We start from the raw sequence: 25926 nt of genomic DNA on the forward strand, positions 1-25926 counted from the left end.
CTGATTACGGGAAGTGACAAATACTGAATGCCAGTCATTTCTATACCAAGATTGTGCAGGCAATGGGGAGTGACCTGAAGTTCACAAAACTGCTCTATCTCAAAACTAGCCTCACTGTGACACATCACTATTGGTCAAAGCCTGTTAAGTGAGCCAAAAGAAATTAGGGAGCATTCAGTTTTGTAATCACTAAGGGTTTTGACCTCAAATGATTGAATAAACAATGGATCACTGCAATTCAGACAAACTTTGCTTTAAACTTTTTCCGATTCGGGCAGGTGAGGTCTGAAATTAAGCACACAAACAATTAGTTTAAAAAATATTACAGTGCTTAACAAGGAATAATGCCAATTTTGAAGTTCCTCGTGATATAAAAAGGAACTAAATTTTTTTTTTAAAAATAAAAGAAAATATTGTGCCTGCAGAATGAATAGTGAAAAACTGTCAAAATCACCTCTTTTAGAGAAAGATCGATAGTGCTTACCACCTAGATAACTGAACCCATCGCAGAAATAGCAAGAAAGGGACAATAATGTGCATTCAACTTCTTCCTTCCCACATTGTAATTTAACAATTCAAAGTAAAACAATCCAAAAGTACTTCTTATTTTCACAAATGAAATCAGAGGGAGAAAAATTAAAAGTCAACGTATGCTTGTTGAAAGCAATGATATTTTGGGGACAGGGACAAAAAACAACAATTGGGACAATCTTATAACAAGTTAATTTGCAACTGCAACAACTTAATGCTTTAAATTAGCTTGCCATCCATGTGCTTTGCTTTTAAATTTTCAACAAGTTTCAAGACTGCGAATTTTAACTCTGAATTTAACAAAATCAATGCTCAACGAAGTCACACAAGTCTCTATTAAAATATTCTAGACAGCAGCTTGGAAACACAAGTCCTTTCCGATCATTGTTTATTCTATTAGATCAAGGCAAATTTGTATCTTAACCTTCACACACCATTGTTTCATAATCCCTTACTAACAATATTAGGTCAAAGATTGCCCTCCTTCCTCCATTAAAGGTATTAAAAACACAAATCTAATTGCATCACACTAACAAACTGCCTTCTTCCCTTACACCAATATGCTATAACATCAGGAGATAAAGCTATAAATACAGCTTTAACTTATCAATTCCATACTAGTGTCATTTACAAAACAGAAATGCTGCAATTAGTAGGCAGTAATAACAGCACTGTCATTTGAAGTAGAAAATCAAATCACAATGAAAATATTGATAACAACGAAGACTGAATTCTGAAAATGGTCAACCGAGATAAACACAAAATATGTACGAAGGAAATCTGAAATAAAAACAGAAGTGAGTTTTGAGAAGGTTTGTAGCTCAGGTTGAGGTTCTGGATGTAGGTTTGCTCGCTGAGCTGGGAGATTCACTTCCAGACGTTTTGTCACCCTACTAGGTAACATCTTCAATGGGCGTACTGAAGACATTACCTAGTAGGGTGACGAAATGTCTGGAAATTAACCTCCCAGCTCAGTGAGCAAACCGACTTCATAAAAATAGAAAATGGAGTAAACTAGGTAGTCTGCCAGCATCTGAGACAAAAACAGATTTAAGTTCAAAGTCTCTTATTCAGAACATTCTTCACCTCTCTATCAGCATCATTTCATTCTATGCCAAAGTGGTCCTCAACTCTAACTTAACTTTATTCTTCAAACTCACTGGAAGATTTAAAAAAAAAACATGTTTTCTTTCCTTTGGGTGTTAAAAGGAATGCAAGCTCCAAAAACTAAACAGGTACTAAAGCCCCTCTGGAATCATCTTCTGCTCTCCTTTCCTCTGACTTCATCCCTTCTAATCCTACTTTGGCTGTTAAAGAAGTTCTGATGAGTTGTCTTTATGCTCAAAATGTTAACACTCTCTTCACAGATGCTATACGTTTCTCCAGCATTTCCTTTGTTTTAATTTTACAATCAACCAGTATTATTATGCTGTGTCAAGCAGAAGTCAGACATAACAACATTAGACTTACAGGAAAAACTTGAAGCCTTTCACAGAGTATCCAGCACTTTCAAACAGATTTTTCAGATCATCTTCGGTTATTGAAGGTCTACAAATACACAAAAAACAGCTCTTTAAAAAGAGCACGAAAAGCGGACAATTCAATACTATTTTAGAAAAATGCAAAAGTAAGTCAGACTTGCAACAGCAATACAGTTTACAAATTATGCAAAATGGATAAGGGTTTGAAGAAAAAGGAATTTTTCAAAGTCTTCCAATTATTGCAGGAATTTCAAGCTGATCTCATGGTTACATAACTTAATACTAGCATTATCATACTATTTAAATTCTTCAGGTCTTACATGGTGACTATAAACAAACAGTCAGGTCATAGATCTTGACTATTGAGGCACAAACCTACATTTGCACTGAGAGAAATGCACAAAGCAGTATTTAGTCTCATGGTTATGTTTTTGGACTAGTAATCATGTGCCTGAACTATTCAGGCAGGATTTGAATCTCATCGCTGCAGATGACAAATTCAAATTAAGTTAAACATATTTGGAGTTAAATGTAGTACCAACCAAATAACTACTTGATCACCTCACGATTCCTCATTAATTTCTTTCGGGAAGGAAATCTGTTCTCCTTACCCAGTTCGGCTGAGACCCTCTGGTCAAATTGGTCTCACAGCAAGCCACTTGGTCACGCAAAATCATTGTGAACAAGTCAAAAACAAAATTAGTCATTTCGTCAGGCAATGATCTAGGCAACAGACCTGGACATGACAAATTGCCCCAATCCACCTCATTCACATCTATGGACTGGTGTGAAGATAGAGAGAGTTGACCCACAGGCAAGGCAAATAATAAATCTTTCAGCCAACATCCCAGACTAAAATACAACAGCCCTTGGTACAATCCATATGGAAATGGGAGTGCTGCAGATTCCATGAAGTTTCATGGCATCTGAACAAACATGAGCATGAGCAACAAAGAATCCTGATTACCATTGCATTGTCTTCACGCACCTGTTAAAATCAGTGATCCTCCACTCTGAACACAACTTGGAAGAAACACCAACAGTAAAAAAGACACCATGCATTCAACTAACAGTGGTTCAGAAACACCACTGCCAGAGTCCTGAAGGACACAGGTTCCAGACTGGTCCGTTAGCAGTTAATGAGGGAGAGAATACACAAGCAAATGCGTATTTGGCCTGGTGGCTCACTTGTTCATTTGCAGAAACATCTGCCCATCACAGTTTCGAAGTCTGATCTCTTTCTAGTCCTTACAGAGAGAAAGACCCATTTCACAGTAAGGACATGCTCCACCATTTTGTCTTACATTGACATTAAGCTGAATGAGGTAGATACAGAACATATCTAGCAATTTAAAAACTGAACATCCATGAAAAGGCCAACAACAGGACTGCATTTAAACACTATTATTAAATTCATAGCTTGGCTACCCTTATCTCCCACATCATCAAGCCAGTGGGCCAACCCTGGGTTAATAAGTCAGGCACAACACTTGACATATTTCAAAATGATGTGCCAACCTGGTAAAATCAGCAGAACAGGACTCAGTATGTGAATAGGACATGACTAAGAATTCCTCAGAACAGTCTAATCAAGTTCAGATATTAAACAATGTCTTCTCCACAAAGGTCAGAAGTACAATATTCTTTGATAAAGAAACAAACAGTCTGTCCTGAATTTAACACCTGGACAAACAAATTCAGGCTCCAGCTGACAACTCCCTTTGACACAACTGCCATTATTAACCTCTATAAGAGAGTTTAAGCACCTACCATTGGCACTCGGGTAACTTGGAGATCACTTTTGACTAGAAATTCAACAGGACCCACTCACATAAACACTGTGGCTATAACAAGTCAGAGGATGGGAACTCTGCAGCAGTTAACTCAATTTCTAACAACCCAAAATCTTCCTACTATTTCAATATCATGCTAGGAGTGTGATGAAGTCGTGCCAACTTGCCTGAAAAGTACAACTCCAACATTCAAGCCCAGTACTATTCAGGACCAAGCACTCCTTCACTATCTTGAACACACACACACACACACACACACACACACACACACACCATCAAAAAAGAACAGTGACTGCCATGTGTAGTGTCTACAAGATGCACTGCACCAACCTGCAAAGCCTTCTTCAATGACACCTTTCAAACCCTTAGTCTGTTCTCAGAAAGAGTACAAGCACATGGGAACATGATCACTTTCAAGTTACCCAAGTCTCTCAGCATCCTAAATTGGAAACAATGTTACTCATTGGTGGCCAAGTCAAAATCCTGGAAATTGCTTCCTAAAAAACCTATGAGTATTTCCATCCCAACTGCAGTGGCCCAGCACTGCCTTCTCAAAAGAAACAAGAAATGGGTAATAAACACTAGCCTTTTCACCAACATCCACATGAATTAATAATAAAACAGAACTAGCCCAAAGATGGCTGTCAATATAAGTCAGTCTCAAAACAGGAAGGGACGCAAATCAAAGCATAAAGACAATTGTCACTAGTATTAACTCAGCTGGGCAATTCAATTGGGTTACGGATATGATGCAAACAAAGTGGTGTTTTAGGGCATAAGGTGATCACTAGATGACAATTTTTAAATGGTCCTTTTCTTGAAAAAAGAAATCAATAAATTAAAAATATATTAGAACTAATCTCTAACTGACATGCTAATATAATTTTTCTTAGCCACAAATGTTTCCCTATTAATTCATTCTGTACTCTTGTTTTAGTTTAAAGAGAGGTTCTGGTGCCTTTCAGCCTTTGGGGAGACTTCGGATTTTCATGAAGTTACTCACGGAATGTTGGAGAGATGCAGGGTGGATGATGGAGGGAAAATATTCTGGAAGTTCTTCGACCCTGGTTTCTTGAAACGATGAAGTGGTGAGCTGCTGTAGTCCTTGGTCAGACCTTGGTCTTCCTGCCCTTCTCGAGGAAGCTGAACCATTTGATGTTTAGACAGAGTCACACGCAATACCCGGCCATAAACCTTTTGCCCATTGAGGTGACTCATGGCTGAGGAGAAAAGAACATTTAAGCTTGAATTTTCCTCATGCCAACCTACAGACACTTTAAAAGAGACTGTATCATTACTTCAGTTCACTTCTCAAGAGTATGTGCAAGTGGTCTACTTCCACGCATCAAATATTTCATAGTAGAGGTAGTGTTGGACGTCTTAGAATGTATGAAGGTGGATAAATCTCCTAGACCTGACCAGATATATCCAAGGACATTGCAAGAGGCAAGAGAAGAAATTGCTGGGGTCCTGGCAGATATTTCTGCATCAAAGTTAACCACGGGTGAGGTCCTGGAAGACTGGAGGGTAGTGAATGTTGTGCCTTCTTCAAGGGCTGCAACGAAAAAGCTGGGAACTGCAGACCTGTATGCCTAATATCTATGGTAGTTAAATTAATTCAAAACATTGGAGAGATATGATACATGTGCATTTGGAAAGACAAGGTTTGATGAGGAGTAGACAGCATGGTTTTGCACTTAAGAGATCATGCCTCACAACTTTGTGAGAGTTCTTTTGATGAAGTGACCAGAAAGACTGACGAGCGCAGGGCAGCAGACGTAATCGATATGGATTTCACTAAGGCCTTTGACAAGGTTCCACATGGTAGGCTATTCCAGAAGGTTAGATTGCATGGAATCCAGTGCAAGCTGGCAAATTGGATACACAACTGGCAGGACTGTAGGAAACTGCGGTTAAAAGTGGAAGGTTGCTTGTTGGACTGGAGGCCTGTGACTAGTGGAGTGCCTCAGGAATCAGTGCTGGTCCCATTATTGTTAAGTTATATCAGTGATTTGGATGAGAATGTACAAGGCATAATTAGGTTTGCAAGTGACATGTACAGTAAGGAAGATTATCAAAAACTGCAGCAGGATCTTGATCAGCTGGGGAAGTGGGCTGAGAAATAGCAAATGGAGTTTAACATAGATAAGTGTGAGGTCTTGCATTTTGTAAAGTCAAATCAAACTAGGAGTTTCATGGAGTATGGTAGGGCCTTAAGGAGTGTAGTGGAATAGTGATCTTGGAGTTCAGGTTCACAGTTCTCTGAAAGTAAGGTCACAGGTTAGCACAACAGAAGGTGGCTTTTGGCACACTGGCCTTCATCAATCAGGGCACTGAGTATACAAGTTGGAAAGTTATGTTGCAGTTGTGCAGGATGTCCGTGTGTCCGCATTTGGAGCATTGTGGTCACCTTGCTGTAACGAAGAATGTTATTAAACTGGAAAGATTGCAGAAGAAATTTACAAGGATGTTGCCAGGACTCAACAGTCTGAATTGTAGGGAGAGGTTGGACAAGCTAGGACTTTTTTTCTTTAGAATGTAGGAAACTGATGGGGGGAATCTTATAGAAGTGTATAAGATCATGAAAGGCATAGAGAAGGTGAATATACTCAGTCTTTTGTCCCAGGGTTGGGCAATTGAGGAGTAGGAGTGCATCAGTTTAAGATTTGAGGGGAAAACATAAATGGGAACCTGAGGGACAACCTTTTTCTTCCCCACATAGAGGGTAGTAAGTATATGGAATGAGATGTCAGTGGAAGTGACATTTGGACAAATACACGGAAAGCAAAGGATTAGAAGGATACAGCCAATTACAGGGAAATGGGGTTAGCATAGCTGGACATTTTGACCAGCATGAACCAAAGGGCCAGTCTCCATGCAGTTGGACTCAGACTCTAGCTACCTTGAAGAATGACAACTTTTCACTGTATTCCTATACTTGAATACATGTGATAATAAAGCATAGTTCTAAATGCATTCCTCTTATCCCCAAACCATTCCCAACAGACAAACACACCTTATTTCAAAAGGATTTTTGAAACATTTTTACCAGAAATATGCTACATAAAGTATGGATTATATTGATATAATTGATATATTCACCAGTAATATAATTTGCTCGCCACCAATTATATTGGAAAGAATGGAGCTTGGATTTGGATACAATCTTTCAGATCAATTAATAAAGTCAATCATTTCAATCCCAAGTAATCAGATTCAACTTATTATTTTTACATCAGCGATTTCAATTACTTAAAAATGTGACTGATCTAAACTGGCTACTCTTAAGCAAGTAGCAAACAAAGGCATTGCAATTGCCCTCAGCGCTCAGACTGGAAAATAAAGAACACTGACAAACTGGTATTTTGAAACTTTATCTACAGACTCTGTATCTGGAGGCTCGGTAAAGATAGGAGTAACTTCAACTGTGATGCGCAGGCCAAATAGCCATCAATATTATGATTCACCAAATAGCAGGCACTTGAGGATCAAGTGTCTTTTGGAGGTGGAACTAAATTGCAAACTATATTTTGTAAAACTAATCCATGAATCTTACCCAATTGAGCTTGATTTGCATCTGCCATTTGTATTAAGGCATTTTCTTTTTTATTGAACAAGATCTTCACACGATGTACATCACCATAAACTCCTTTAAGGTGATCAAACAAAACAAAAAATCAATTCCACTATAAGTAACAGTGACAAATTAAAACAAAGCAGAGTATAAACAGGACAGAATCAGTCAAGGAAAAAGGAAAATAATTTTCCATTACTTAGACGTTTAAAAAAATGACGTGCACATATTAACAAATGCTACAGTGCAGAAATTAAATTTCATGCATTTTAATCTTTTAACATAAAATTCATAGATGTGAGACATTGTTGAATGAAGCACAAACTTAAATGCAAACAAAAATTTACACTGTAAAACAGCAGTGGAAATGACAACATACCAAAGAGGATGAACAGCCAGTGAGGTGAAACCTTCTGTAGTAAGGGGAAACAAAACAAGTCAGCACAAGATGGACTGGAGACAAACATCATCAAATCACTCATATCGAAGAGGATTTCAGCATTATAGTTGAAGGCCATTATGATTCATCAAGCAATCGATTTGATCAAAAAAAAATATAAAAGTTCAAACGCAGTAATTTTTTTTTCACTTTAGGGACAGTTGATGATATGGTAACTTTTTGGACAATGATGCAATAGTGAAGCAGGACAGTGAAGGGGAAAGAAAGAAATACTATCCAGTCAGCAACGAGTGTTCAAATAATTTTTTTTCCCTAAAAAGGTATTTACCTTTCACCTATCTTTAACCCTCCACAGGCACCTCAACGGATGCAATCAATTATTAAGTAAAACCACGGATCTGGTGAACATAATGACCTAACTGAGTGGCCATTCTGGATTCTCATTTTTAGAATTATAATTTACAGCCAATAAAAACCTAAGAGGAGACAGGTGTGTAGATAATAAAGCTTATACATTTAATGCCTATACCCATGTTCCATTCAAAAAGCTGACAAAAGCAAAGCTTTGACAAAGTATTGAGGACTACAATAAGCTTTTATTTGCCAAGGCATTACACCGAAGCATGCAAGAAAAATTCTTTTGTTTTCTTTGTGGGGTATCAAACTCTTTCTCACTTTTCTAGCATTATAGAAACTAATTAAAATTAAAAATATTTGTTATCTTATAATACTTTGACTTCAATACTAATTTTACTGTGAAACATTTGGCCAAAACTACTATGAACAATTTCTTTTAAACTGTTCAGTTTAAAGTCAATGGACATTCAATTTGAATATTTGAGTACTTGAGAAAAGTACTTGAATTCTAACAAATAATTACAACTTCACAATACTTTCAGTGATATGGCTTCATTTAAGTTTAAAATTAAGCAAATATTAACAAAATCACATAAATGAATGAATGTTGCTTTAGGAACAGGACCTCGTTTATTGATGTTGAGCTCTTTTCTCTAAACTGAAAGAATGTTCTGACAGACCAAGGAGGCAGTGACGATAAAGGCAAGTTCATAATTACATTACAATTAAGCTCGACAGCAAGCACAATACAGAATTTTTTTAAAATTTGCATGCAGCACAAATGTAACATTCATCTAAACACCAAAGAAAATACCAAAGAATATGAAAACAAAAGGATATTGACCACTTGCTGACAAGAGCAAATACTGAAGGGAATCAATGAGAGCTGCAATTATTCAACGAGTAACCTCAAATGGTAACCTACATTGTTAAGAGTACAAGATGGTGAAGAAAGGTAATTCTTTATTACATGGCATTAACATTTACTTCTGGTAAATCTTTCAACTGAGTTTATTTTTATTTTTTAATAGAATAGTTAGAATCAGCAAATTAGTAGGAAAAACATAAAACTTAAGTTGCAATTGAGATTCACTGCTGTGAACATGTGCTTTTGGGTACTCTACAATAAACCTGGAAATTCTCTGACAGAAAGATGAAAGGGGAAAAAAAAATGGCTTGAAGGAAATACTTCCATCCAGCATTCAGACACCAGGTCATGCACTAAAATTTCAATTAAACAGTTGTCAGTTCTTATTGCTCTATTGTGTTTCAAGTTATGATGTGGAGATGCCGGTCTACTGGAGTAGACAAAAGTTAAAAAAAAAATCACATCACCAGGTTGGAGTCCAACAGGTTGATTTGAATGTATAAGCTTTCACAGCACTGCTCTTTCGTAAGACGGCTACCTGATGAAGGAGCAATGCTCCAAAAGCTTGTACTTTCAAATAAACATGTTGGACTATAACTTGGTGCTGTGAGACTTTTAAATTATATTCCAAGTTGTTTGAGAGATATTTGGTTTAGATCATAGAAAAAAAGTTGGTGAATTCAGCCATTTGGCCCCTCAAACTTCTCGGTCACTGAATAAAATCATGGCCAATTTGATTATGGCCTCAAGCTGGTTATCCTGCCTGTCACAAAAACCGCAGATTCTCTTGGAGATCAAAGGTTTGCCTAGTTCAACCTGAATATATTCAATGGCCAGCCATTGCTGGAAAATATAATTCGCAGAAATAACAATAAATCTCATCTCTATCTTAACTGGGTGGTCTGTCATATTGAAACCTCTAAGTTCCAGATTCCCTCGAGAGCAAATCATCATTTAAGCATCCACCTGCCAAATCCCCTTTAAATTTTAAGCATTTCAATAAGACAAACACTCATTCTTTGAAGTCCAATTGTCGTGTTGCGGCTGTACACGACATTGGTTAGGCCACTTTTGGAATAGTGTAAGCAATTCTCTTATCGGAAGGATGTAGTGAAACTTGAAATGGGTTCAGAAAAGATTTACAAGGATATTGCCAGGGTTAGAGGGTTTGAGTTATAGGGCAAGGCTGAATGGCTGGGGCTATTTTCCCTGGAGTGCTGGAGGCTGAGTGGTGACCTTATCGAGGTTTACAAAATCATCATTTAACTGCCACAATGAATCAGACCGCAAATTGGAGGAACAGCACCTCATCTTAATAACCCCCCTCCCATCACCTGATTCCTTTCCATTCCTCTGATTGACACTTCCTCTGAGCCACCAACTGGATTCATTTCTCCTATCAACCAACCAAGTCACGTACCCTCTGCCAGTGTTCACCTATCCCCACCTCAGCACCCCACTCCTTTTTCTGCAGCTCCCCTTGAACCCACCCCCAGTCCTGAAGAAGGGTTACAACCAAAATATTGATTACTTCACCTCCTGATGCTGCCTGGGGTGCTGTGTTCTTTCAGCCTCCTGTTTGTCTACCTTAGATTCCAGTAGCTGCAGTTTTCTAGTCTCGAACTAAACAAAGTGATGGAGGCTGGCACAATTACAACAGGTAAAAGGCATCTAGATGGGTAAATGAATAGGAAGGGTTGAGTGAGATATGGGTCAAATGCTGGGAAATGGGACAATATTAATTTAGGATATCTGGTTGGCATGGATGAGTTGGACTGAAGGGTCTGTTCCCATGCTGAACAGCTTGGTGACTCAATGTGTATAGACCAAATGTTTCAGCTTCCCTCATTAAAACAACCCCTTCACCCCAGGAATCAACCGAATAAACTCCTGAACTGACTAATTCATTTATCTCTCTCAAATGAGAGAGACCACAACCACACACTGTACTCAAGGTGCAGTGTTACCGATGCCCTGTGAGATTTTATCAGGACTTGCTTACTTTTACAATAAAGGCCGACATTCCACTTGCCTTCCACTAATTACTTGCTGTTAGTGTATGCTAACCCTTTGTGATTTCAAGTAATTGAGATTTTGATCAAACCAGCTCAATTTTGATGCATGTTTCAGGAAAGACAAGGCCATAGTGTTATGAACCCAAGTTATCGCTCCCAGTACTATAGTGGTTCAAGAAGGTAGAACACCACCACCTTAAGGGCAACTTTGGGTGGATAACTAATGCTGGCCAAGTCAATGATGTCCACATCCCAAGGGTGATTAAAAAAAAGAGGACAAGTGTCAAAAATCACACAATGAAAGTTGGTCGAATTTGAAATTATTGCATAAAATCTGAAAATGAAAAAGACAGTCATGGAAAATCAAATCACCAATTATTATTGAGTCAACTATCATGGAAACAGACCCTTTGGTCCAACTAATCCATGCCAAACATAATCACAAACTGAACTCGTCCCACCTGCCGCTTCCTGGCTCATATTCCTCCAAAGCTTTCCCATTCTTGTATCCATCAAAATGTCTTTTAAACGTTGCAATTGTACCCGCACCAACCACTTTGTCAGAAAGTTCATTCCAGACCATTTTTTTAAAAAAAATCTCTCGCCTCTCACCTTAAAAATATGCCCTCTAGTCTTGAAACTCCCCATCATCGGGAAAACACAAATACTATTATCTCTATCTATACCTCTCGTTACAGATCACCTCTCAAATTCCGACAGTCCAGTGAAAATAGTCTCACTGAAAATTCATCAGGTTGACTATTGCTTTTGAGAGAAAAAAAGCTATCACTCCTAGTCGGACATGGACATGGAGTCATGTTGGACTCCAGATGCACAGCAATGTGGGTGACTCTTTATTATCCTTGGAAATGGCCAAGGAAGCCACTCAATTACAGGGCACTTAGGACCAAGCTGAAAATGTTGGCCTTGCCCACATCGCATGCAAAATGAAAGGAAGTCAAGTACGATGCAAGGAGTTGCATGATGCTCCAAAATCAGTTGAGACTTAGGTCAATACCATTATACAAAGCTAGCACAATTCCTTGTGTTAAAAGATGATGCAGTAAATAGGAACTCCCCTCAACTGGCAATCATATTGACACTACACAAATCAGAAATGCAAAGTGCTACTGGTATAAATGTGCAAATATACAAGGCTCTGGTTAAGCATGCAACACATGAATTTACATTGCGCAGAGCACAGATTTCAGGAACGAGGAGTATCCTACAAGCATCACTTGTCCTGCACCAGAGCCAGTCAGAACATTAATGCTAAATACTGGAGCCACTAACAGTTAGTGGTAACACATGTGAGCTCCAAAGCTGAGCCAAAATGATTAACACGTTTATTGCCTCTATGTACTGTATATATGAGTATTTGCAAACAAAACCATCAAGCAACTCCTTCAGTTTGAGAAACTATAAAAAAAAAACTTAGCTACTGGGAATGGATATTAATGCTATATTGATTTGATTCTGAATTAATCAGACTGTGAAAGGAGGATTTCTGCATACATGGATATTACAAATTACTAGTTACACACTACCAAGCATAAAAACGAAATCATTGCCTTCCCAAAAGCCATTTTAAAAACAGTTAAAGCTCCAACTCAACACAAAGTAATGAATTTCTTGGGGGGGGGGGGGGGGGGGAAAGAGAAAAAGTGAAAGAAAATAGTAAGACTCAGAGATACTGTGGTTCTTAGTGATATCACCAACCTCAGGGTTTAGGTTGCTAACTAGCAAGACAGAGTTTGCTGCTGGGCCAATACCATGCATTGCTAGACGGCCACCAACTGCACCATGTGGAAGGCCAAGATGCCCAAGCCCTCCTGGGATTCCTTGAACAGACAGACCTGGAGATAAAGATTTTTAATATCAATCATAGCAGATGTGCTTTCTTCACATAATGAATTTCAAAAAGGTTAATAAAAACAGATTCTGAATTGATGAGAATATATGTGAGTTACTTTTTAAAAGTAACAATGAGAGTTCAAGTCCCATCATGAGGCGTTAATAACATATACGCCTCAAACGATACAAATTAAACCTCGAAGTGCAGCACACATTCCTTCCTTTTCTGACTAAGCAAAAATGGGCTCATTTCAATACCTCACGTGGAAATGGACAATGAACACCAAACCAATTTGCACCAATCCAGGTGAAGATAACTGGATAGTCATCAAATTCGGGTGTTGGTTAAGATCAGTTAACTTAGCAAACACCGAAGTATTTATACACTATTTACATGAGCCAAAAAGATGACAATTGCTTCAGTTGAGAAAGGAATTGCAAGTTAGATTTCCTCTAACAATCTGCAAAAATTATTATTTTTTTTTTTTACAGCTTTAATATTACAAGTGGCAATCCTGATCATGCTTACCCGCAGTTTGTGGAAAGCCAAGGGCAGGGCCAAATCCACCACCCCCATAGGGGTTGGAAATGATACCAGGTGCACCTAAGAGAAAGAAACACAAATATTAATTTTGTACAGTTACTTAAAAGCATTTCCTACTCTTTCAACAATGTGGTTATCTTTTGTAAGAATTAATGCTCCACTTGTGTGGAAAAGATACTTTGTGTCAAATCTTTCCTTATGAAATTATTGCTTATACTTTCATTTTTTACAACATGTGCAAACACACAGCACCCCCATAATCATACCGGACACCTACAGAAGTAGCAACAAGGATTTTTCTAATATACCTAAAATAGAGATTACATAAAATATTCACTTGGTTGTAAATTGGGAGTTTTTACACTCAATTAGATTTAAATTATGCTACTTAGGTGAAATACCTATGACACAGATGCCATAGCACTGGATAGAAGCAATAGAAAAAAACCTTTCAAATTATCATTTTTTTTCAATTTCATAAACACACGTATGGTTATGCATTATAGTTTTCAAGCAGATAACAACTTTGAGTAACCCTAATCCTTCAATCCTTGGATGGCAACTTGTTTGCAATGAGCAAATGGCACTATCAGACCTAATTGGCAAAGATCTCAAGCAGCTTCTCTCTCACCTCAGCACCCCAGCTCATGCCTCAAGCAAAGAATGTCATATATGGCATGCTATAATTTTGTTGATTTTTCATAGGACAGTGATGAACCATGCAGAATGAACTTTGAGTTACATTATGGAATCAGAATCACCACTGAAGGTGCAATTACTTCCCAACTCCCTTAACTCAGCAAACTCAATTTAACTTCTGCTGAAATGTGTTCACAGGTGGAAGATATTCCTTTGTTAAGCCTCAATGCTTTGCAGAACAGTTTCTGAAAGCTGTGCTGGAAAGAGAAAACAAAAAAGCACTGACCATTGACGCACATCTCTACGAAAAATAGCCAATTACTAATAAAATTACCATAATTAAGTAAACACTTCAATCAAGAACAACTAATTTTCTTTACAAAGATGAGGACATGGTACATGTACACCAAAAATCCCTCAATTCACAATCGAAAACTTAAAAATAGCCAATGAATTTAAAAAATTGTTAATGTAATCAAGTCATGAAGTGACACCTCTCATTAATCAAACTCTTAGGCATTCTCCTTTATGCTATTCATCATAATTTGAGAAGTGGATACTGACACAAAGTTAGTCCATTTGAACTGAAGTGATAAATTATAGCGTTCCATTGAATAGCAAACTACTGACCAGCTATAAATGATCTGCATTTTTAATTGGTCCAGAAAGTGATTGTGAGGATATTATTTCCTCATCCTCAGACAATTTTGCTGCAAAAGGTTTTTAACCACAACTGGGAAATAAAATCATAGCTCTATCTAAATCTCTCTTTGGAATACAATCTAAATTTTCCATTGGAAACTAATCTCAGACATACATATTCAGAAAAAACAAACTGGTCAGGAACAGGTTTTTCGAATTAGGTTTCGTTGTCACCTTTACTCAAGTACAAAGGTACAGGAGTACAGTGAAAAGGGTACAAAGTTTCCAATCTCCAGTATCATCTTATGTACAAAAAGCCAAACTAGAAAAAAAACTTAGACACGAAAACCAGAACCATAATCCAAGATACAAAAAGCAGAAATAAAAAAAACAACAAATGTAGAAATGCCAGGAAAAAGAAAATGTATCTTTTTCTATGTTTCTATGTAAAATTTGTTTTTTGTTTAATAAAGCAAGTTTGCATTACCCCATGTAAAAATAATGGGAAAAAACAGTGAAGTAGTTAGCACTGCTACTTCAGCACCATGGACCCAGGTTCGGGCTCCTGTTATGGACCAGGCTAGACTCCCTCAAAACAATTCAAGAAAATATCCCACTTAACTTTCCCAGTTGCTTTAAGCAGATGTAAAGTGAATATTCCAGGGGTGATGCAGCTGGCCCAATCACTTAGTTTTAAATAAAAGAGCATTTATTTAGAAGATGACTGAATGAAACAAGAAGAAAACAGAATACTGAATAACTTAAAGTATCCTAAAACTCAACAGATTATCCCAACTTAATGATGCTGTTCCAAATACTTGCAACAATCCACATAAAAACTCCTTGATAAAAAAAAAGGACAAATCCAACACAGGGTCTGGAGTGAGCACAAGTGTGCACAGCAGAGAGAGATGGCAAAAAAAATTCAGCTGGAACACATTCTCCCATGTAGTTGTTTCATGGACCAGCAGCCTCAAACTGCCAGCTTGCTAAAACCAAACCAAGAGAAAAGCTGAACTGGGAGAACTGGTCACTCTTTCATTGCACAGGTGCTTTTTTTAAACTTAAAAGCTTCAAGTAGATCAACCCCAAATCTTTGTCTTTATGACCTCTGGAAAATAAAACCGAAGGACAACATAACTTTGTTAAAGGGGCAGCATCATTACACTCATCAGTGGAGCTTGCTGATTCTCTGTATCTGTGTGGGTTTTCTCTAGGTGCTCCCAGTTTCCTCCCACAATGTACAGATTAGGTGGGTTGGCCAGCCGAAAATGCCTGTAGTGTCCAGGAATGTGCAAGCTAGGTGTATTAACTGTGGGAAATGCAGGGTTACAGAGTTGGGGTATGTCTTGTCTTCAGAAGTTTACTGTGACTCTATGGGCCTAATGGCCTACTTCCACGTTGCAGGGATGCTATGAACTAGTTTAAAAAAATACATAATTTGATGATTTTGTTTCTAATTAGTTCACTGAAGTTATTCTGGACTCAATCTAGATAAAATAGCACGTGTTCCAAAACACAATGTTGCATGCACATCTGAATACACAGCTCATTACTCTGTTTAGAAAATAATGCTGTTCAGACATTCATGAGCAAACAACAATGGCGATCAGGTTGGCACAGGCCTTTTACCATCTTGATCTGCACAATACACATGATAGCTTAAAATGATAAAACATGTCTTCCAGTTAGCAGATGGCTTGACATATTCATTGAATGGACATCACAGAACGTAACTGCTTAGTCTATCACATCTGTACTAGTTTTTCCAACAGTACCAATTCCTTGTTTTTTTTGCTATATGTCAGTACACATTCTCTTTTCAATGAAATACCCATTCCCTCTTCTCCTCTTCACCTCAAATTCTTTGTCAATTAACTTCCAAGCTACTACCCTCTGGCTCTTCATTCCACTGTTTGAGAAAAACTTGTTTCCCACCTAATCAATGACCAGTGAGAAGAACAATGAACTTTAATGATCTAATTCATTTAAATGTTTTGGACACAGCAGAGAGAAATTGAAGGTAGAATGGAATGAAAAAGTTCAACAAATGCCAAAAATAAAATTTACCTGTCATTATGTATTTACCTAGAAGTGAGCTTTCCTTACCAAAAGCGGCGGCCACAGAAGGATCAACGGTCGGCTGGCCGTCGCCGGAAGGAAGATCAAGACGTGTAAAGTCTCTGCTTTTGTCATTATTGTATTTAACATTAAGACTAGTCAGCTTTGAAAACTCAATACGTAAAGTACAGCAAGCATTGTAGATATTCTGGCCATCCAAAGCCTGTAGAAAGTCAAGGAGGAACAGTATTAGACACCAATTCATACGTGTAAGTAAGAGGTGCCATTTCATAGAATTTATTTAAAGCTCACCATGCATTGCATAAATAAATGAAGCACAATTCTATTCCTGACATCTTGAAGTAAATACTATATGATAATTTATAATAATATTGCATTCCCAGAGAAATGCTAAAAAAAAGCAAAGTGGAAGGAATCCACCCAAGATAGCTCGGCCCCTCCTCTTAGCTAATTACAGAGCAGCAATGGACAAACCCTATTCAAAGTGCTGTATGGGTTTGTATGTGTATGTGTAATGGGAAACCTGATAAAAAGGAGACGGTGATTATATAAAAGAGTAAGCCTTTCACAAAAAATGAACAGATTTTAAAAGGTTTTGAAATTGTGCACCAATTGTAGTAGTATAATCAAAAAGATAGTGTTAGCCCTACAGATTCAAAATTGTTAAACAACTTGTTTTAATAGATATGTAGCAGCTAATAATTATAGAAGGATGACCTCTTGCACCCAACACTAACCAGTTTAGCATGATGAGCATGCATTGGTTCGGCATACTGTAGCAATGCCTGGAACTGATTGTTCTTTGTGAAAGTGATTATCTTCAGCACAGTTCCATACTTGGTAAAGATCTGTTTGGAGTAAAATATGCATCAGTAAATAAACAAAACCACTAAACTGACACGTTGCTAGCAGCCACAGAAAATGACAGAGTACCAGGGCCCAACACAATTATCAATGAAAAGACATGTGAGCATTAATAGTCATCAATGAGTTGAAGGCAGGGCAGGCTAACATGAATCTATTTTACAATACACAAAGTCTGTGTAAGTCCAACACATGACAAAAACTCGTCTTTTAATAAAAGCAAAGCCTTGTTGCTCTGCAAAACGTAGAGGATAACAGTGTACAGAGAAACCTCGATTATCCGAATACCAATTATCCGAAGGAGATCTGGAGGTCCCGATTGAAACATCAAAGACGTGTGCCCAACAGTCATCGCGTCTTTTGTTTACAATGATGAAATCGGCACCGTCTCCAAACGACTGCCCTCCCACCCTCTATCTCGCCCCACTTTCCCTAGAGTTCTACAGAGGGGTGTACGCTAACCCCGCACCACACCCCTTCCCCAACACTGTCCTGTACAGGGCAAATGTGGAACCTGTCAAAACACTGCAGTAAAAAGATGTGCATGCACGCTCTATTTGGAGACTTACCCCACAAAGGCAGCAGTAGTCTTATTGTTGGTGTTCAGTCCAGCTGCCCTGGAGAGGGTATGGGTTTAGGTGGCAGGGGCGAAGTTGGAATTAGATGGGGTTGGGGGGCAGGAAGCAGTGTTGGATGGTGTTGGGGTGGGGGCACACAGAGTGTGAGAGCAGGGATGGTATTGGGGGCAGGAGCAGGATGGATTGGATGGAGTTGGAGGGAGGAAGGTGGGTCACATGCTGGGGACAGGGCACAGTGTTGAGGGCGGGGACTTGCACGCTGTGTGCCGGTGCAGTCTCCTGAACGGGGAGCAGACTTTTAAAACTCTGAGCCCCAGAGTAAGAGACATTTAATCGATTAAAGGAATAATCGATTATCCGAACGAAATAGTGCCCTTACCCATCATGTTCAGATAATCGAGGTTCCCCTGTAATGTCCACCTTAGTCACTTACAATAGTGTGTTCTTAAAGCATGAATGGCAAAGGAAATAATCCAATCATCTTTCTCAGGGGGGGGATTTATGGTGTCACTAACTGAAGCCATTAAAACATTATATTTCACTGACCAACAATACACATTAGTTGAAGTCCATGCATGATATTTATTATGGGCAGAGTATTCTGACACAGATGTTTGCCCAATGATCCATTACACAAGATTCTAACATGATGCCTAGCAAACTCCACAACATTTCTGTACCAGGCAGTGTCAAACACAGCCCCAATATTTGTCCACAAGCTTGAATAGGGCCAAACATATTAATAAAGTCATGATGGCACTCAAAATTATACCCCCAAGCAACCGGATTAATTGTATTAGTTGGGTCTGGGAGTAAATTGGTCACTGTTGGAAAATGGCACGTGGCAAAATCCAAAACACAACGTAAGATGCAATTTTATGGGGAGCAGGGGGTGCAAAGATGATAATGTTCTAAATTCTGTAATTGTTAATATGCTTTACATATTTAAATACATTCGTTTGTATTTCTAGGAATTCTGAAATTCAATTCACTTAGTATCATTAATAAGTCATTTTAAGCTATATTGCTTTTAATAGCTATTCTTCACAGTCAAATGTCATGAATTCTCACCTGATGCAAAACCTCCAGAGTCACAGGATAAAAGAGATTTTCCACAATGATGCGAAGGACTGAACTTTGACCAGCTAGTTGTGCTCCCTCACTGACTGTGCTGCCTGCCATTGACATGTTGCCAGTGTGCATTGCATTTACTGCCTGCAGAGCAGCCTGGGCTCGCTGTAGAGAGAAATAAATATTTCATTTTTTAAGAAAGGCTATGTGCAGCTTGAAACAATGGACATAAATTCCCTAACATTTATGTCCCCACAGTTTCAAAGAGTATTCAGTTTAAAAACATTATACTATAAATTCATAGCAGAACTGGAAGAACACATCAACAACACATAAATATGGCTCTTACACTGAAAACAACCAGATACCAAGCTACATCAGTAGGTATTTGGCAGGGTGGTTAAAAAGCTTGGAGAGAGGTTTCCAAGTATCTTAAAAGGAATAGAGAACTCTTTAATTTCGAGATTTCTGGAGCTTGGTGCCAAGACAGCCAAAGGAATGACTCCCAATGAAGGAGCGATCAAAATCAGTGTTACAAGAAGAGTCAGAACTAGAGGACTAGAAATGGAGGAAATTGTAAGGCTCCTTATAGAAATATTTGCATCACATGCAACTACAGGTGAGTGACAGAATGGCTTATGGTGTGCCTGTGTTCAAGAAGGGACGCAAGGAAAAGCCTGGGAACTGTAGTTCTGTGACTGACTGGATGGATAAGTTGTTGGAAGTGATGAGGGCAGAGTGGTAGACATGGTTTACTTGGAATTTAAAGTCTTTGACAAGGTTTGGCATGATCAACTAATTAGTAAAAGTTAGATCACATGGAATTCAGGGATCTTGCCAATTGGATACAAAACTGGCTTAATGACACACTACAATAATAGTGGAGGGTGTTTTTCAGACTGGAGGGCTGTGACCAACCGTGTTCTGTAGGAATCTGTGCTGGATCCAATTTTGTTGGTCGTTTATATAAATGATTTTGATGGGAATATAGAACGCAATGGTTAGTAAGTTTGTGAATAACACCAAAATTGGTGGTGTAGTGGACAGTGAAGGTTACCCAAGATTACAAAGAGATCTTAATCAATTGGGTCAATGTGCTGAAGAATGACAGGTGGAGTTTAATTTGGATACATATGAGGTATTGCATTTGGTAAAAGAAAAAAAAACGGTCAAGGCTTAAACAGTTAAAAGTAGGGCTTTGTTAGTGTTAAAGAACAGGGACCTCAGATCTCAGGTATATAACTTTTTGGAAGTTTGTCACAGAATGATAGGGTGGCTAAAGCAGTGTTTAGCTGCATTGCTCAGACTTTTGAGTATAGAAGTTGGGAAGCCATGTTGAGATCATACAGAACATTGGTGAGGCATCTTCTGGAGGACTGTGTCCAGTTTTGGTCACTCAGATATAGGAAAGATATTAAGCTAAGGAGGGTTCAGAAGAGATTTACTAGGATATTGTCAGGAATGGAGGGTTTGCATAATAAGGGGAGGCTGGTTCGGCTGGGACTTTTTTCAGTAGAGCAGAGAAGGTTGAGGAGTAGCCTTACATAGCTCTATAAAATCATGGGGGAGTACAGGTAAGGTGAATGACAGGTGTCTTCCCCAGTGTGGGCTATTTCAAAAGACTGGAGGCATATTCTTAAAATGAGGGGAGAAAGCTTAATTTTTTTTTTATAAACAAAGTGGTTCACGTGTGGAAATAAGTTCCAGAGGAAGTGGTGGATGTGGGTACAGTTACAAGTTTAAAAGACATTTAGTTAAGTACATGTATAAGAAATGTTTGGAGGGATATGGGCGAACACAGACAGGTGGGACCAGTTTGGTCTGGGATTTTTGTTGGCATGGACTGTTTGGACCAAAGGGTGTGTTTCCAACCTGCATGACTCTGACTGCAAAAAACAGACACAGTTCTGCTGTTGCAAAAACACAAGTGGCATCCAAGTATTGGCAAATTAGAAGAAAAGAGGGGATCCAGATAATAGTTGGTCAGTGGAGACATTGAAAGCAGAAAAATGACAACACTAAACTGAAATAAAAGTCAGTTAAAACCACTACATCGACAACACACACACACACAAATCTTTTAGTGGGTGGTCTCTGCAGTAGGGACCAGCAAAACTAAGCAGCGTGACCATATATTCACAGAGATGCTGATACAAGCAACTGGGCCATTATTCTTTGATTGAAAATTTCAACTTCAGAATCCAAGATCATGCCAAGCTTAAAAGCAACAACACAAAATAGAAGAAATTATTCAATTCCTGGAATAAACTCTCAATAGTTAACTATGACATGGAAGGAAATGCCCAATTGCAAATGAATAGAAACAGCTTTGCCTTTAAGGAATTCAAACAAATATCACATTATCAAAACTGACATAGTTTTATTCCAATAGTATTTATAAGCCATCAACATGAAGTTCCATATCAAGTCTACAGCACAGCATATAGATTAAGGTGACCGTGTATACCTTAACTCCATCCATCTGCCTTGTTCCAAAACAATCAATTACCCTACCTAACAAGTGTAAGCATCTCAATTTCATAATTTAACCATAACCATTCTTGTGAATCAGCCCTTTCAGGGGGTGCTGTGCAAAATGTTGCAAGAAAACATGCATTTTTTGAACTGTTTATTCAATTTCTGCAATACAATATTAAATAACACTATAACTGTTGTAACAAAAGTGCATCAGTAACAAATAATAAAACTTTTGGAAATGGTGGAAGGGGAATTGAATTACTCAGTCAATGGCATTCTTACCTGAGGTAAAGAAGTCCAATATACTGCACAAATGGCTCCTTCGAGACGGTGCAATTTTGGGCCAAAGTATTAGAATGTCTTAATTTTTTGATGACTGAGTTGTTAAGTAGTAGGTTGGTTGGAATTGAACCAATCATGAATGCATTGTACCTGATACTGTTGTGGATTTAATGTCAAATTTCAAACATCAAATCCTGATGACACGATGAGAAGTTTACAATTTAGTAATAAATACACACTGGAATTTCTAATTCATGCATACTGACCAAGAGATGATATTATCAGTTGAGCTGACCCTATGAACTTCCTTTGACCACGTGCCTTTCAGGTGATATCCTGTACTGGCAAAAATCCATTATGAGTTAAGCTTTTTTTTTTTTGAGAGTGTGAAGGGAGAACCTGACTGTGAAAGTGAGAGAAAAAGAGTACTTTCCAGCACTGTTTTGGCCTTGGTGGTAGAATGCATGCACACTCTGCACCGGGCTAAAATCATTTCAACAATTTATATCGAGAGGCTCAGATGTCTAGGGAAATATGCACATGTTACATCATAACCTGCATCCTACCAAAGATGAAGCACCAGTAATAAACAAACAGCATGAATAGGAGTTTTAAGAATACAGAAATCTAAACACAAGAAAAGCTGGACCAAAGCAAAGGCAATAGAAATGCACGGGCGCTTCCTTTAGACCAACAATTAAAATTAAGAGGCCTGATACAGTGAAATTGGAGTTTTAGTAAAATTGATAACGGCTGTACAACTGGAAATGATAATGGTAAGAATGAAGATTTAAGGGGACTTCATAAATTCCCAAAGAACAGAAAGAAAATGAATATAGTACTGGCCATTAATTCTTAAAACATGATGGAATTTGCCCAATATCAGCAACACACCAGGAAATTGAAAAGGTTTTCATTTTGACGACTTTGGCAACCATGTTGCACTTCAACAGGTTTTAACATTTTAAAAAAATAGATGGTTTGCCAAATCTACCTCCTTTTCATTTTAGAGACAGGAGTACAAAAGAAAAATATTATGGAATAATTTTCTTTGGAATTTAACAAAGTTAATTCTGGAACAAAAACACTCACCACATCAGACATCTGTGGAAAGAACAGACAAATAAATTATTCAGGCGAGAATCCTTTACTGGATCCATCGTCAATGAAATGCATTTAGCAAGGAATAAAACATCACACAAGAAAAGAAACTGGAGATGCTGTGATGTACTTAAGATTGGGGAAATAGATGACGACATTGCAACACTTATTTGCATGAGATAATGGGACATTGATTGTGACATAGTCAAGACATAGGCGAGACAAAATGTCTGAAACTTGAAGTTCAACGAGAGGCAAGAAGAAGAACAGAGTACAAAAAGTTGTCACAGCAGGTGCAACGTCCAGCAGCCAGGTTGGCACGCAGGCATGCAAACTACTTCACCACCTCGTTTTGTTGCAGATTTGTGATCCTAAGTCTTAACTAGCTCTTTTTTCCGCCAACAGTTTATATTCTCCATCTCAATACTGCACCACAGAAATAGGCCTTTCAGGCTAACTGATACATGGCTAGTGCTTAAGCTTCAAGATCTAAAAGTTGAAGTTCTAAACTGGAAGGCGGCCAATTTTTAAACAGTATTAGGCAAGAACTTTTAAAAGCTGATTGGGGGCAAACGCTTACAGGTAAAGGTATAGCTGTAAAATGGGATGCCTTCAGAAGTGAGATAATGGGAGTTCAGAGACAGTATATTCCTGTTAAGGTAAAGGAAAGGCTGGTAGGTGTAGGGAATGCTGGATGATTAGAGAAATTGAAATTTTGGTTAAGGAAGAGGAGGAAGCATATGTCAGGTATAGACAGCAGAAATTGAGTGAATCTTAAGTATCAAGGCAGTCGGAGTATAGTCAAGAGGGAAATCAGGAGGGCAAAAAGGGGACATGAAACAGTTTTGGCAGATAGCAATAAGGAGAATCTAAAGGGATTTTATAAATACATTAAAGGACAAAAGGGTAGCTCAGACACAAATAGATCACCAAGGCAGCGTGTGTGTGGGTGTGTGGATGGGGGGCAGGTACTTTGCATCAGTCTTAATTGCGGAGAAGGATGTGGAAGATACAGAACATGGGGAAACAAATGGCAACATCTTGAAAAAAGTTGGTGGTGCTGGATGTCTTGAAACGCAAGTAAGTGGATGGGAAGATAGGGAAGTGATTGCTGGGGCCCTTGTGGAGATATTTGTATCAGCAATAGTCACAGGTGAGATGCTAGAAGACTGGAGGTTGGCGAATGTGGTGCCACTATTTAAAGAAAGGTGATAAGGAAAAATCAGAACTATAGACCAGTGAGCCTGACATCAATGGTGGGCAAGGTGTTGGAGGGAATCCTAGGGACACGATTTACTTGTGTATGGAAAGGCAAGGACTGATTAGGGATAGTCAATATGGCTTTGTGCGTGGGAAATCATGTCTCACAAACCTGATTGAGTTTTCTGAAGAAGCAACAGAGGATTGAGGAGGGCAGAGTAGTAGATGTGATATATATGGACTCCAGTAAGGCATTCGACAAGGTTCCCCATGGGAGACTGATTAGCAAGGTTAGATCTCATGTAATACAAGGAGAACTAGCCATTTGGAGACAGAACTGGCTCAAAGGTAGAAGACAGAAGGTGGTGGTGGAGGGTTGTTTTTCAGACTGGAGGCCTGTGACTAGTGGTGTGCCACAAGGATTGGCACTGTGTCCACTGCTTTTCATCATTTATATGAATAATTTGGATGTGAACACAGGAGGTATAGTTAGTAAGTTTGCAGATGACACCAAAATTGGAGGTGTAGTGCACAGCGAAGGAGGTTACCTCAGTACAATGGGATCTTGACCAGATGGGCAAACGGGCTGAGGAATGGCAGATGGAGTTTAAATTAGATAAATGTGAGATGCTGCATTTTGGAAAATGAGATCAGAGCAGGACTTACACACTTAGTGGTAAGATCCTGGGGAGTGTTGCTGAACAAAGTGACCTTGGAGTGCAGATTCATCGATCCATCAAAGTGGAGTTGCAGGTAGATAAGATAGTGAAGGCGGCATTTGGTATGCTTTCCTTTATTGGTCAGAGCATCGAGTACAGGAGTTGGGAGGTCATGTTATAGCTGTACAGGACATTGGTTAGGCCATTTTTGGAATATTGTGCGCAATTCTGGTCTCCTTCCCATCAGAAGGATGTTGTGAAACTTGAAAGGGTTCAGAAATGATTTACAAGAATGTTGTGAGGGTTAAAGAATTTGAGCTATAGGGAGAGGCTGGGGCTATTTTCCCTGGAGCGTCGGAGGCTGAGGGCTGGCCTTATAGAGGTTTATAAAAATGAGGGGCTTGAATAAGATAAATAGATCTTTTCCCTGGGGTAGTGAAGTCCAGAACTAGAGGACATATGTTCAGCAAAATTTTGGTCGCTCAATTAACACGCCTGTATCCTTTTGCAGTCTTCAAGCTCCTCCCAATATTGTTTCTATCTATCTTTCTCATGAAGTTGACCTAATACAAAATACAATTATCAGCCTTGACTCTCAATGTTCTTGTTACTTTTTCTCTTGTGGTGGTAATTAAATGCCTCCTTCCTTTTTGCTTATCGTGTCTTCTGGAATGAAAAATGATACAAAGGCTCAAACATATCGTCCTTTCTCATGATTAGTTTTCACACATCCTCAAAGGATGATCTTCAACTTTAGCTACTCTTGATTTTTGCAAGAGTAGCTAAAGTTGAAGATCATCCTTTGAGGATGAGTGTCGGAACTTTTACAAGTTTATATTTCTTGCCTGTATTTCTCATGCTCAAATTTCTCCTTCATTATCCTTTTAGTTATTTGTTAGTTTCTTAAATCTTT

General features: G+C 38.5%; 1 protein-coding gene across 4 annotated transcripts in view; it reads right to left on the reverse strand.

The window, feature by feature from the left end:
• The window catches only part of ptbp3 (polypyrimidine tract binding protein 3), a 117909-nt gene that overhangs the window by 7785 nt on the left and 84198 nt on the right, over nucleotides 1-25926 (reverse strand). For 2 of the 4 annotated variants that reach the window (XM_087996150.1, XM_087996139.1), the window contains 9 exons: nucleotides 19294-19458; nucleotides 17518-17628; nucleotides 16769-16982; nucleotides 13403-13477; nucleotides 12739-12875; nucleotides 7759-7792; nucleotides 7362-7454; nucleotides 4809-5025; nucleotides 2002-2079 (listed from right to left, as the gene is read on the reverse strand). In XM_087996150.1, coding sequence (XP_087852276.1) covers nucleotides 2002-2079; nucleotides 4809-5025; nucleotides 7362-7454; nucleotides 7759-7792; nucleotides 12739-12875; nucleotides 13403-13477; nucleotides 16769-16982; nucleotides 17518-17628; nucleotides 19294-19458 — 1124 coding nt within the window. The remainder of the gene's footprint in view (nucleotides 1-2001; nucleotides 2080-4808; nucleotides 5026-7361; nucleotides 7455-7758; nucleotides 7793-12738; nucleotides 12876-13402; nucleotides 13478-16768; nucleotides 16983-17517; nucleotides 17629-19293; nucleotides 19459-25926) is intronic. The other 2 variants (XM_087996143.1, XM_087996147.1) reach the window with 2 other exon arrangements.

Source organism: Chiloscyllium plagiosum, unplaced genomic scaffold, assembly GCF_037043375.1.
Source record: "Chiloscyllium plagiosum isolate Xiang-an unplaced genomic scaffold, Cpla_swu_hap1 HiC_scaffold_2, whole genome shotgun sequence".
In the NCBI taxonomy this organism is placed as follows: domain Eukaryota; kingdom Metazoa; phylum Chordata; class Chondrichthyes; order Orectolobiformes; family Hemiscylliidae; genus Chiloscyllium; species Chiloscyllium plagiosum.